At 39.9% G+C, this 13250-nt stretch overlaps 1 protein-coding gene across 1 annotated transcript; it reads left to right on the top strand.

Annotated features, from left to right (window-relative positions):
• The first annotated feature begins 92 nt into the window (after positions 1–92).
• On the top strand, positions 93–11714 carry acot11b (acyl-CoA thioesterase 11b). Its single transcript, XM_034081519.2, has 16 exons — positions 93–287; positions 1946–2147; positions 3475–3544; positions 3676–3736; positions 3817–3918; positions 3993–4128; positions 5321–5474; positions 6157–6276; positions 6445–6583; positions 6715–6770; positions 7525–7591; positions 7672–7755; positions 8195–8328; positions 9376–9507; positions 9674–9800; positions 10608–11714. The coding sequence occupies exons 2-16, from the start codon at positions 1958–1960 to the stop codon at positions 10821–10823; spliced, it is 1788 nt and encodes a 595-aa protein (XP_033937410.1). The 5' UTR covers positions 93–287; positions 1946–1957; the 3' UTR covers positions 10824–11714.
• The last annotated feature ends 1536 nt before the right edge of the window (positions 11715–13250 follow it).

Below are 13250 nucleotides of genomic sequence, written 5' to 3'. Positions count from 1 at the left end.
ATGAAGCAACTCGACAGTTCCACCTTAAAAATGTGGACGTAAGTAACCACCACAGGGGAAGGTCTCTCCCCCTCTCTCTCTCTCTCCCCCCTCCCTCCAGTCGTACAGCTGCTAAATCTGAAGCGTGTGTGTGCATGCGTGTGTTTATAAAGTTGCTGAAGAATGGCTGTAATGAAGAGAGGTCCGGCATGCAGGCTGCTGTTTCTCAGCCGGCATTAAGGTGTTGTATCCAACGGTTCATTTGCACTTGAAGGAAATTTCACCATACGCAGTCAAATTAAAAATAGGTAAGTCTTTTTAATGTTTTTTAGTGTGAAATACGTTGATGTTAGCTTTGTTTTGGACACCAAATAGCAGGCTGCCTCATGTGTTCTTCTTCTTCTTCTTCTTCTTCTTCTTCTTCTTCTTCTTCTTCTTCTTCTTCTTCTTCTTCTTATTATTATTATTATTATTATTATTATTATTATTATTATTATTTCACAACAGAGGTTCATAGTACATGCTGTGGTATGTCTAATTTCTCTTGAGGTCAATGCAAAGGTCACTCCAGCTCCTGTCTCTGACAACAGGAAATATAGGTGATCACTGTGGCCCACTGAAGGTGCAACAGTTGTGGGCAAACCATGGGGCAAATACTTCTATCCCAACAAATAGCCTCCATGAATACCCCATCTGGCTTCATGTCTTTAAATAGTTTGTCTGTGCCTGGAAATAGTTTCTGTCCCAGCTTGATAAAACATGCTCTAAAAAATACAACTCCTATCCTATGGAAGTACTGCTTGCCAGAGTACTTGAGAGGCAGGATAATTATATGATTCAGGGTTATAATCATAAATAGGCATTTCAGGTGTTTCCTGATCCCTGAGTTATGGACACATATTGAGCAATTCCTCAGACCACAAACAGATTATTTAAAGCGTCTTATGTTGCAGCAGTGGCTCAATCTGTCTGCAGTTTTCACATTTGAACAGATTCTAGGTATGAACACATTACACACGTCTGTCCATTCGTAGTGGAGCTTCTGACTCAAGTTACTGTTAGGATGATGTGTGTTTTAACAGCTGTGTTGCTGACCCCTGAACCACAACATGGACAGTTTGTTCAGATGAAAGTGTCCACGAATGCATCCCAAACAGGAACTTTCCAAGAAGCTCCTTTGATTTTCAACGTCATGTTCCAGATTTCATTTACAAGGAATCTGTAAACGTGGTAAACTCCTGTTTTACTCTCTAGTCCACACAGCTGGTGTAACCAAATGTTTGGACGGCATCACATTAGCTGTATTCAGTGATGTAGACTTAAATGTTATGTTAAAGGAGGCCTAATATGCTTATTTCAGCATCATATTTGTATTTTGTGCCTCTACTGTTTCCATGCTTTAATGTTCAAAAAGGTCTATTTTTCTCATACTGCCTGCCTGTGCTGGGGCACCTTTTTTCTCCTCAGTCAAAGGCTTAGAGATGTCCCGCCCCTTAGCCTATCATATGTGTTGGAGCGCTAGCCAATAGAAGTGTGACGGTTACATAGTGATGTCACTATGTTCCTGAAGAAAACAAATGAGTCCAATGGAGGCGTTTCAGGCAGGTGGGGAGTATTTGGGAGAGAACCCCCTCCTGAGGGAACTTTGTTTACCCTTTGAAGACCATTTACATCGACAAAAACCAATAAAACATTACAAATATATTGTGTTTACTGTCATAGACCCAAATAAATCACAATTGAGAAACTGGACTTAAAGATGTTTTACTTTTTTTATCCATAAAAACTCAAACTGATAAATGAATTATTAAGATAGTTGGTGATTCGTTTAATAGTTACTTTGCAGATCTAGCGGCGATAATGTTGTCTTTATTTGGCTCCCAAGTTGTTCTTTGAGACAGGAGTCCAAATAAAAGTGTGAAAGATTTTCCTGTAACACATTCTTCTTTGTTTTCTGTCCGTGCAGTTGTTGTGAGAGATGACGTCGGAGGGGAAGTATGCAGACATCATGCAGGACCCTCTGTTCATCCAGGAGAGCGACGAGGTGTACAGGAACCCCACTGAGGTGAAGATGAGTCAGATCGTGCTGCCGTGCCACGCCAATCACTGCGGAGAGCTGAGCGTCGGCCAGCTGCTGAAGTGGATGGACTCCACAGCCTGCTTGTCTGGTAGGAAGACATCAGAAAACCTCCCACGTGTTTCTTTTAAACTCTGAGTACTTCTTCTTGCAGCTCAGCATCACAACATGTAACTGATGATAACTGCACATGGAGACCATCTGCAACTCTGAACATGCACCATGGTTATCTAATTATATCCCATCATGAAAACTGAGAAGCAGTTTATCAGAGGTCCCACAGCCAAGATTTGAAACCATGCTCTTGAAAGGGGTGTCCCTTTTTTTTATTGTAAGCATTTAGTCAAAGTCGACTTTAATGTCAATCCTTCAGTTTGTGTGTACAGAGATCGAAATGACGTTTCCAACAATCCCGAATACAAAAATACAATTATACAGATATGTATATCCTATATGTACACAATCAACAGACACATATGCACACATTAAGATAAAAAACACAACAATCAATATACAAAATAACAGTCACTTCAATATCAATATCTTTAGGAATGTACATTAGTGCAAGATTGTCCATAGCAGCGTAAACATTTGTTTACATAGATAAACAGGTGTGCAAGTGTGTGTCTTCAACATACCCCAAAAGCTCATCTAAATGCATCCCTGAAACACGTGTACCAAAGCAAGAGAAGTTATTTTGTCAAGTTGTGTTTGCTTATCTGTTTGAGGGTTGCATATTAGACCATGAATGCTCCGTTTGTAGTCTTGACTTTGTCTCGGTGTTCTTAAAGTCTCCTCTACTTTCCCTGAAACTATAAGGTACTTTGGGTACGGTAACAAATTGTTGTTCAGATAATTTTTTTGTTGAATTGCTGTTTCAAAGGGCATGGTCATTGGAGCTCTAAACTTTCTGTTACAAATTCATTGGTATACCAGGAGTAGGCAATACTACTGTATCTACAATCAAGAGAGATGTCATATTTTGATAGATGTACAGCAAAAAATAGCAGAATTTAGTTTGAAAATCAATTGAAAAAATGTACAAGAAGGTCTGTTTCGGGTTACTTTAGCCAAATTAGATATTGAATATCACAATTAAGGTCCAATATTGCCAATAAAAGATTTGTGTTAATTTATTTGCAGCATTACTTTTTGAATCCAGATTTCCTTTTGGATTTAGGGTCCCTGTTTTCATATTATGGTATATCTATACACAAGCAACAGATAGCACTTACTTACCTATGAATCTTTTACGGATGATGTATAGAACAATAAATGCATTCTAATTTTAATATTTGTGTGTGAAAGATTATTTCTGTATGCCTTTCTATATGCACATATTCACATTTTACAAGCTTTCACTTTGCCTGAATTGAATATGCACTATTTAAATATTTGTTTAATCTCTCCTCGTCCAGCTGAGAGACATGCAGGTTGTTCCTGTGTCACTGCCTCTGTGGACGACATCCTTTTTGAGCACACAATAGGGTGAGATATTAACCCCTATGTTGCTCTCTCTGTGCTGTGTCTCCACTTGATTATTATGTTTTACACAGATTGTGTTGCTACTATAACCACTGCTGCGTGTTGACGGTAAGCGTCTGTCTGTTTTACTCCAGGGTGGGAAATGTAGTCAACATCATAGCAAAGGTCAACCGAGCCTTCACATCCAGCATGGAGGTTGGTGAAATATAGTTTTTGATTTCTACACAGTTAACGTATAATTTCAGAAAAACATGTGGTGGTTCTTTTCATTTCAGGTGGGTATTGTGGTGAATTGCGAGGACCTTTACGCTGACAGGCAGTGGAAGGTTTGCCATGCCTTTGCCACCTTTGTTGCCCGACGAACTGGAGCTGGGAAAGTAAGGGATAAGAACTAATATATGGATGTTTGATTCTGGTTCAACATCTCCTGAGTTTGTTTATGTGCGTGCAGGTTCAGCTGAAGCAGGTGCCCCCTCGCACACAGATGGAGCAGATGGAGTACAGCCTGGCAGCAGAGCGGAGGAGGATGAGGCTGATCCACGCTGAGACCATTACAGACCTACTGAACAGCAGCACAGCGCAACTGGGTAAAGGCTGTAGGCATACGGCTTTAAATCACTGCACACATGCACCATTTAAAAATCAGTTTGTACTTATTTGGGATGTTGAGTGTAGCTGCCAGGAAATCAATCACAAAGAAATGGCTCAAACCAAACAGCCCATCTATAGATGATTGATACGATGTAATTTATGAGATCATTGTAATGGAAAGAATAACCTTCTCTATGAGGCTCCAGGAACTTAAGTTTGAGGACATTTGGGAGAAATGGAAAGTGTATATTACCCCGATACGCACTTCTTTTGTTTAAAGGGGACCTATCATGTAAAATGCACTTGGTGATGTCTTTTATACATAAATATGTGTCCCCGGTGCGTCGGGGAACTCACGCAGTGTCAGAAAATAAAACTCTCTCTCTTTTCCTCCGTACCCAAATCTTTTAAAAACGGGTGTACAACGAGCGGATACAGATTTCCAACGGCTGTGACGTTGGCGGCCCCACAGAAAGTTGCTATCAGAAACAATGCCTGACGTGTTTTGGATGTCTTTGTTTACATTAGCAAGCCTCGCTAACACTCAGAGCTAACCTGTACCGGAGAGCACATGTGTTTAAAAAGCAGGAAATAAAAAAAGGAACTCACCTTGTGATAAACCTGCAAGAGAAAAGGCATTTGAGCTCCATACTGTTTCAGAAATAATCTTTGACGTGGTTTAAACAGGATGGCGTTTTATCACAGCAGAATTGAACTTTATCTCCGGTAGAATTCTGATCAGGCATTAGCTCCGCCTCCTCTTTTCTTTTTTTCAAGCTATGGACCCAAAATCTGCGTTTCTCTAACAGGGCTGCAAAAGAGGTGTTTGAGCAGTATGAGGCATGGCTACAATGGGTGATCTGTTTGGTATTTTGAAAAAAAAACTTCACAGACATGTTTTATATAGGTTTGGCCCTACAATATATTTTTCAAATATAGCATGATAGGTCCACTTTAACTGTTTGAATCTTTTATTTAATGATCTATACTGTCAATGTTTTATATTGAAAAGGAAACACCCCATGTTCTTGTGTGCTTATTGTTGTTGTTTTGTCAAGAAAAAGACAAAAGACGGACCACTCTGTAAAACTATTTAACTACATATGTACACTGAAGTTGAAATGTGATCAAAAAAATAAATAAATATCTGATTGATTTAAGCTCTTTGTTTCTCCTGCCCCTCACCAGGAGAATGTCAGGAGTACCAGGACGCTGTGCCGGCTGAGCGGACCCGGGTGGAGAGTGTGGAGCTGGTGCTGCCGCCACATGCTAACCATCAGGTCAGCACCTTCGGAGGACAGATCATGGCCTGGATGGAGAATGTAGCTACAATTGCAGCAAGGTCTGTACCTAATGTTCTAGTTTCCCTTAGTTTGTCTCGAATAAGACTTAATCTAGCTTTAAAGGAATAGTTTAACACTTTAGTAGCTTTTTTCACTGAGTTGGACATGAAGCTACAGCCAGCAGTCGGTTAGCTTAGACTGAAGACCGGAAACAGGGAGAAACCGCAGGAAATATATTGTATCAAAATACACCGGCCAGCAAATTATGTCTCATTTCTTTATCAAAGACAAGTTGTGGTTAAACAGGGAAAATGTGTTGCACAGTTTCTTGGCATAACACATCTTCTTGGTGCTTTTCTTTGAGACTCCAGGAAGTCACTGCAACCGGCGAAGACTCCAAACCCCTTTAAAATAACAAACAGTCTTTTTTGCATTAGTTTATATGCATTAATCAAATAAGATGAATTATGGAAATTGAGCATTAGAGATGCTGGTAGGCAGGTTTTGTTGCTTTTGAACAGAACCCGCTTTTCTCTTTGTCCTCACATTTAACAGGGAAATGTGAGGATGGCATCCGTTTCCTCACATAACATCCAACATGAAAACAAATAAGCTTGTTCCTAGAAATGTCAAATGAACCTTAGTTTGCTCAGGCTTTTGTAATAAGACTAAGGTTAAAAAAAATCAACACGTAACAAACTACAAACACTTTTCTCTGTTTTCCTTTTTATTTTCATCTAGTCGCTTGTGTAATGCTCACCCGACCTTGAGGTCCATAGACATGTTCCATTTCCGTGGTCCGTCTCACATTGGTGACAGACTGGTACTGAAAGCCATTGTGAACAATACCTTCAAGCAAAGGTGAGTTTACACATTATGAAAGAAACTAAAGAATGAAGCAAATATCTCTCAAATCATCCACTTTAGGTTTGCAATGTATTCCTTAAACAAGGCTTTGACAGTCTAAAATGTGTTCATACTGTACGTCTGTGTATGTTTTCTGAACTACACTTAATTATTGTGCTGTAGCATGGAGGTGGGAGTGTGTGCTGAGGCCTACAAGGGTGGGGAACCTCTCCGCCACATAAATAGTGCCTTTATGACCTTTGAGGTGCTGGACAGTGACAGGAAACCGTGCACGGTGCCACGGATACGACCTGAGCCTGTGGTGAGTTTTCTTAGTGTCCTGTAGCTTCCTGAAAGTCCATGATGAGCAGTAATGTATAGAGCCAAAAAAAGCAAGTATGTACTTCATAAAGTAAGGATCCCTTTGTGAGGATTTCATATTATGTTCTACAGGATGGAAAAAGACGATATCAAGAAGCTGTTGCCAGAAGGAAGATTCGCCTTGACCGGTTAGTATCTCCCTTTAAGTTAAGATAAGATAATCCTTTATTAGTCCCACAGCAGAAAAACAGATAGTAAACAGCAAGAGGTTGACCATGCAGATACAGATATGTGTATTGTTTTGAGCGTAAAGGTCGCTTCATATGCTTTTTCTATGTTCCTAAAGCCATCCTTGAACTGTCGTCTTGTCAACTAGGGCAAGATGCATAGATGGAATCAAATCTATAGAACAGTATGTTTTTCTGGCCTTAAGTTGCCCTTTGTCAAGTTTGACTCAATAGAAATCATAATAAACAACAAATACATTGAAAAACTAATAATATATGTTATTTGGAGCCGCCTTTCACGACACCCAAGGGCCCCGTACTATTCAATAAAAGGTTAAAAACAGCAAAACATGATGAAATCACAAGCAGGGCAAACATAGAAGAGGCATACACAAAATGTAGTCTATGATTACAGTGTAAAGGCATTGGAAGTCATACATAAAGAGTCGTTATTTCTTTGCTTTGTCCGACAGAATCTATTACAATATTGTGCAGCGGCGAATGACTTGGCAGAAAAGCATATCACAGCTCAGCAGACCTGACACTGTTTGGCATAATAACCTCATTGTTCAACTTTAAAATACCCTGCCTCCAGTATAATCTGTATTCCACTATTTGTTAACAAAATGTGTTGGCTCATTGCTAGAATGAAAAGCTTTATATTGGATAGCTTTTTTCTGTTCTCCCTGAGTCATTGTGCCCTGCATGTTTACAGGAAATACATCCTCTCCTGCAAGCAAGCTGAAGTGCCCGTCTCTGTGCCCTGGGAGCCAAGTAACCAGGTATTGGTATTTTCTGGCACACACACTTGTTGAGTCTAGATTTTGCCAATATATTCAGACTGTGCCTTTTGTTTTCTTAGATGTACCTGAGCTTCAATAATGTAACCGCACTGAAACTAATGGATACCAGAAACAACTGGGTATTAACTTCTGAGAAAAACAAGGTCAGTAATGTTTGTATTGGCTTCCAGGATATAGCTTTTTAAACGGTTACAGCTGTTGTGAATCCTCCATGCATTCTGATCTGTATTGTGTTGGCTGCACCGTCAGTGTCTGCCCTGGAGGAAGGCCCATATTTTTCAATTAAATCGTGGAATAATGCAAGATAAGTAAGAAAATGTTGTCTAAAGCTAAAACCTTCAACCTTCCTCTGATCCAACTGTCTCTAAAAGTCATGTTTAGAGATTTTGAGAATAAGACTTGAATGTACTGTAGTCACCCTCAAAATATGTATAATTACCATATGTATAATCTCTCATGCACCCACCAGCTAAGGGGGCCGTTTTGACAGCATCAAACTCGATGTGCGTACGTTGGGATAATGTGAAATCCTATTTATAGACACAGAACTCACGTCACGTTGTGTTTTTGCTGTGTTCTTAGGTCAGACTGTACACGCTGGAGGAAAACCACATGCTCTGTTTCAAGGTGGAGATGAACGTCAGCGTAGCAGCTGAGCAGACGTTCCACCTCCTGTCAGACCTGAGGAGGAGAAAGGAGTGGGACCCGGTCTATGAGTCAGTGTGAAAACAGTTATCTGGTGCAAGACTATTAACAGTTCATCCAATAGTAGATTAGCTTTAAGTATAATTCTGATGTTTTTTATTGTCAGCAAATCACAAGAAAACACAATAACAAGGGGTCAGAGAATGCAAAAATCCACAAATCAACAGTTTCCTTAAAGAAAGGTTTAGTAATTTCCTAAAATAGCAGGCAATTGTTACTCAAACAAGAGTGTTTCTTAGGGGGACTATTTTCATCTGTGGATGTATATGCATTTGGTGAGTATTTACCGTAGGTATTTACGTCAGTAGGATGGTGTATGTGGGATCGAGTAAAAAAAAAAAAAGAGACAAGGCATCCATTGTGATTTATTGCAATGGTGTGGATTATTGCTCCAAATGTGGAACATTAATAATAATATTAATAATTGAACTGTTGGTTTTTGATTTTTTTTCATTCACTTTTTGACACCAGGAGGAATGAAAAATCTGACGTCAGAAAAGGGGTGCTCCGCCTATATGGGCAACTCTCCACCTATCAGGGGAATGAGAGACCGCTCGAAAGCGCTGTAGTATATATGCCAGGCCTGTAGGTGGCGCTGTAGTCTGCCACAAAAGCAGAATCAGCCCTCGCAAAGACAGGGCTGGAAGAGAGCAAATAGAGCGAAATGAGGCATGGCTAAAATGCATGATCCGTTTGGTATTTTGAATAAAAAAACTTCACAGATATGTTTCATATGGCCCTACAATATGTTTCAAATATAGCATGATAGGTCCACTTTAAATATAACAGTAACAGCAACCAACCAACCAAACAAACAGTGATAAAGTCAGATTATATGTTGTGTCTGCATGAAATAAAAACCCTTTGTATGTTTGCACATACAGTATTAAACGCTAACACTGTGCCGCTGCAGCTGTTATTTGTAGTGGATGTTACAGATACATTTATCGAATTATTAACAGATGAATTGTCTTGAGTGATAAAGACAGCAGCGCAATACGTTGATTCTACATCTTAATATTATTATTACCATCTGATGCTTAATCCTTTGTGTGCAGGGAGTGTGAGTATATCAACCAGGCAGATGAGGAGGACACTCTGTATCGCGTGGCCACACCGTCCGTCAGCAAACGGGGCAACGGCCAGGACTTTATCTTGCTGGCATCTAGGAGGATGCCATGTGACGCCAGGTCAGTGACACTTCTTTAATTATTTCTCTGCTGTATTTATTTCATTTTGTCTTGCATTTCTTGATTTCCGTTTCCACCTTTTTATATGATATATTTATGCAACCAGTTATTGCATTACTGCTTGCTCCTTCATAAAGTCTCATGATGGTATCCCTGCTCCTCTCAGGGACCCGTATCTGATCGCTCTGCGCTCCGTCACTCTGCCTACTCACCCCCCCACGGAGGACTACACCAGAGGAGAAGTGCTCTGCGCCGGCTTCACAATCTGGGAAGAGTCCAGCACTGTCACCAAGGTTGGCACTTCAGCATGCCGCGTGCTATGAGCTCATCACTGCATTAGCACTAACGATTCATCACTGCAGAGCTAGGAACAGACAGGCTGCTGTGGTTTACTGCACCACATGTGACCTGTAAGAGCCACTTACACACAGAGATTAGATTAGATTATACTTTATTGATCCCACATTGGGAAATAGTTGTGTCATAGCAGTATGTAAACAAAGCATTCCACATGAATTCAAATTTAAATAAAATTGAAAATAAACAGTAAATATATATATCAACACTAAAAGATATACTGTATTTAAAAATATAGAGTTTAAGTTAGTCTAGACATATTTTATATTTGAAAAAATATGTTTATATTGGCATGACAGATCAGATATTAAAATGAATACCACCATTTTTGTATAGTTCGGTATGTATTGATGTTATTGGAGTATGAAAAGGTCATGCTTCTGTTATTATCATTATTTAAGACAGGTGATAGGGGCCGCAATGCAGCTTTCTGTGCACATGTCCAAAATAGTTTAAAGAGTACATGTTATATTTTCCTCATACTGCCTGTGCTGCAGCACCTCTTTTCACCCTCTGTCTGAAACCAGAGCCCAGTCTGCTCTGATTGGTTAGCTGGCCGGCTCTGTTGTGATTGGTCAACCTCTTAGAGATGTCCCGCCCCTTAGCCTATCACGTACAATGTGCTGATGCGCTAGCCAATAGAAGCCAAGTGCTACAAAGTGATGTCACTATGTTACAACAGTTAAAGAAAAAACTTAGTTTGCTAAACGGCCACTTTATGATCTGATGTGTTTTTGTTTCAGATCACCTACTACAACCAGGCCACTCCGGGTGTCCTCCCCTACATCTCCACAGACATCGCAGGACTCTCCTCCAGTTTTTCCAGCACTTTCTCAGCCTGTAGTCACTTCCTGGAGGCCAACAAGGACAGCCCAGCTGCTCTGCCTCTGTCTGCACTGACACACAACATGGCCTCCCTACAGGTGGACCAGAAGCACCAGCAGGAAGGATTAGCATGAAGTCTCACACATACTTGAATGTACTGTACGTGTCCTACCTACCCTGAGATTACAAACATATTGTCAATTGGTTTGTATGTTCTTTAAATTCCAACTGTTTGACTTTGTTTATTCTGAAAATATATATATAGACATTTGTATTGATTGGGATAAACCCCTTGAGATGCACCATCTCGTTTTCAAGGGGGTCCCGACAATAGCAACAACTTACAGACATACATAAACAAAAAGACAAAATGCAAAACATGACACACAAGACAAACCACATACAGTCTGTTAAGTAAAATTCAAGCAATGCATACAATCATTACAATTTGAGACAGACAAAATGAGACAAAATGAGAATAGTTCTCTTGAAATAATAACATTGTATGCATGTTTTAGGTCTTGCAACTTGTTTTAAGCAAGATGAATAGGTATGAAGCAAGAGTGCACAATGCGTCTGAGCCGTTCTTGGATTATAAGATTTACGTTTTCTTAGAGCTAATATATAAGGAAAACCTATTGTACTATACTAATTTATAGATCAATTAATCATATTTTGATTTAAGTATTTAACACAATCTTTGCTATGTATAATCGTGAGAAAGCCATGATTATTATGGTATTGCCAGTCTTTTAGTCTAAACTGTGATGTGTCAATCAGCCTCTTGTTATAGGTTATTTTCTACCTCCTGAATAAAGTTTTTTAATTATTTGATCAAGACTTTGAGTCTGAGTAGGCCAAGATGAACATTTATTGTGTAATGATGCTTTTATTTTGAAATGTATGTATTTTAGAGGACAACTCTTGCACTGATTGTATGATATATGTTGACATTTAATGGCTGACTATCTCACATGGCAAGCTGTCTTGATTTGAACTGAAACAATAAACACAATGGACCAGTGGATTCTTCTCATTTAGCCACCTCCCTCACCCTGCATTCCTGCCATTCTTATTCTTATCTTATCTTATTCCTTGACCATTTTCAAGGAAAACAGCTGCAGCTCTACTCCACTTGTGATGTTAGTGTTGTTAGGTGCTCAGGGCAGAGGAGTAGTTTGAAGTCCAAGTGAAACAGAAAGTTGGTAATATTTGGAATCATAGCTTTCCATGTATTTTGTTTGTTCCATAATTCCTGATATCATCACTTCCTGGACAGCAAAACAGGGAAGTGCATAAGTAACCGCGTTGGAATGTGACAAAGTACATATACTCAATTGTTGTGCTTAAAAACGCCCTATAGTGTTGTGCTTTTGGGGTTTTCCCTTACCTGTAGAAAGTTATATAGGTTTTGTGTGCATGTAAATTGTCTGCAAAGGCATCACTTCTATAGGCTAGAGTTCCAGCACATTGCAAGTGCAGAGGCTCTAAATACAAATATGAATCTTAAAATAAGCATATTATGTCCTCTTTAAGGACTTGTTGACATACTTGTTGTGGGGGAAACTTCTGAGGCAATTGAAGCAAATTGGCGTCAGGACGAGACACGAGAAGAGCTGGAGCTTTGATGGCAAACACTGACGGTTTATTTGGAGCTTCGGCCGGATAATTCACAAGACATATCAAAGGGCCACGGTCTGACCACACGGTTGAGATGCCACTCCAATTCTGATTAACCATCCTGTAGCTCCAGGTTTTAACTAGTTCAGAGAATCAACATTCTTCAATAGATAGACTAAACAGCTGAGGACACTGAATCACATTTGTTTTCGCTTATGGCTCGGGTCATCTACACCCCGAGAAGGATGTGTTCCAGGTGTCCCACAACAATAACTATCTCTGAAAGAGAGTTGCCCGGGGCCTGTACTACGAAGCTGGTTCAACCTAACCTGGATATGTTTGAGTTAGCCGGTTGGCCTAATCCAAAACATACGCGCTCTCGCTAAACGGTACTACGACCCGGGTTATCAAGTGGTTCGCTCAAGCCAGCCGTGTCCTATCTAGTTAGGTGCGCGTTCACAGGAAAGGGGTGGTATCTGGAGCATTCGACCAATCACAAACATGGAGAAGCATACTGACAGCGCAGCGTCATACTTCCTGAATGAAAAGTCAACTATAATATTAGACATATGAAGAAGTTAAACTTTAAACATCCATGCCTTAAACACTTTATCCAGGATAAAAGCCACATAGCTGCACCTGCAAGGTGAATACAGCTGGTAAAAGAAAAAGTGTTTTTATATCTCCTTATCTGAATCAGCTTCTTGAGCCGTATCTGGCCGTGCAACACTTACAGTGTCACATAGGCCTACTGTATGCAGAAGTATTATTTTAAGCAACACATTAAGTTGACGAAACACTCGAGACAAATGTAATTAAAGTCAGATCGTGTTTTAGACGGGGCAGTGATATCATAAACCTGTTAATGTACGCATTCAAACGCTTTTTATTTTACCAGCTGTATTCACCTTGCAGGTGCAGCTATGTGGCTTTGATCCTGG

This window comes from Pseudochaenichthys georgianus, chromosome 4, assembly GCF_902827115.2.
Source record: "Pseudochaenichthys georgianus chromosome 4, fPseGeo1.2, whole genome shotgun sequence".
Taxonomy (NCBI): Eukaryota; Metazoa; Chordata; class Actinopteri; order Perciformes; family Channichthyidae; genus Pseudochaenichthys; species Pseudochaenichthys georgianus.
This window is presented reverse-complemented; position numbering and strand designations above follow the sequence as displayed.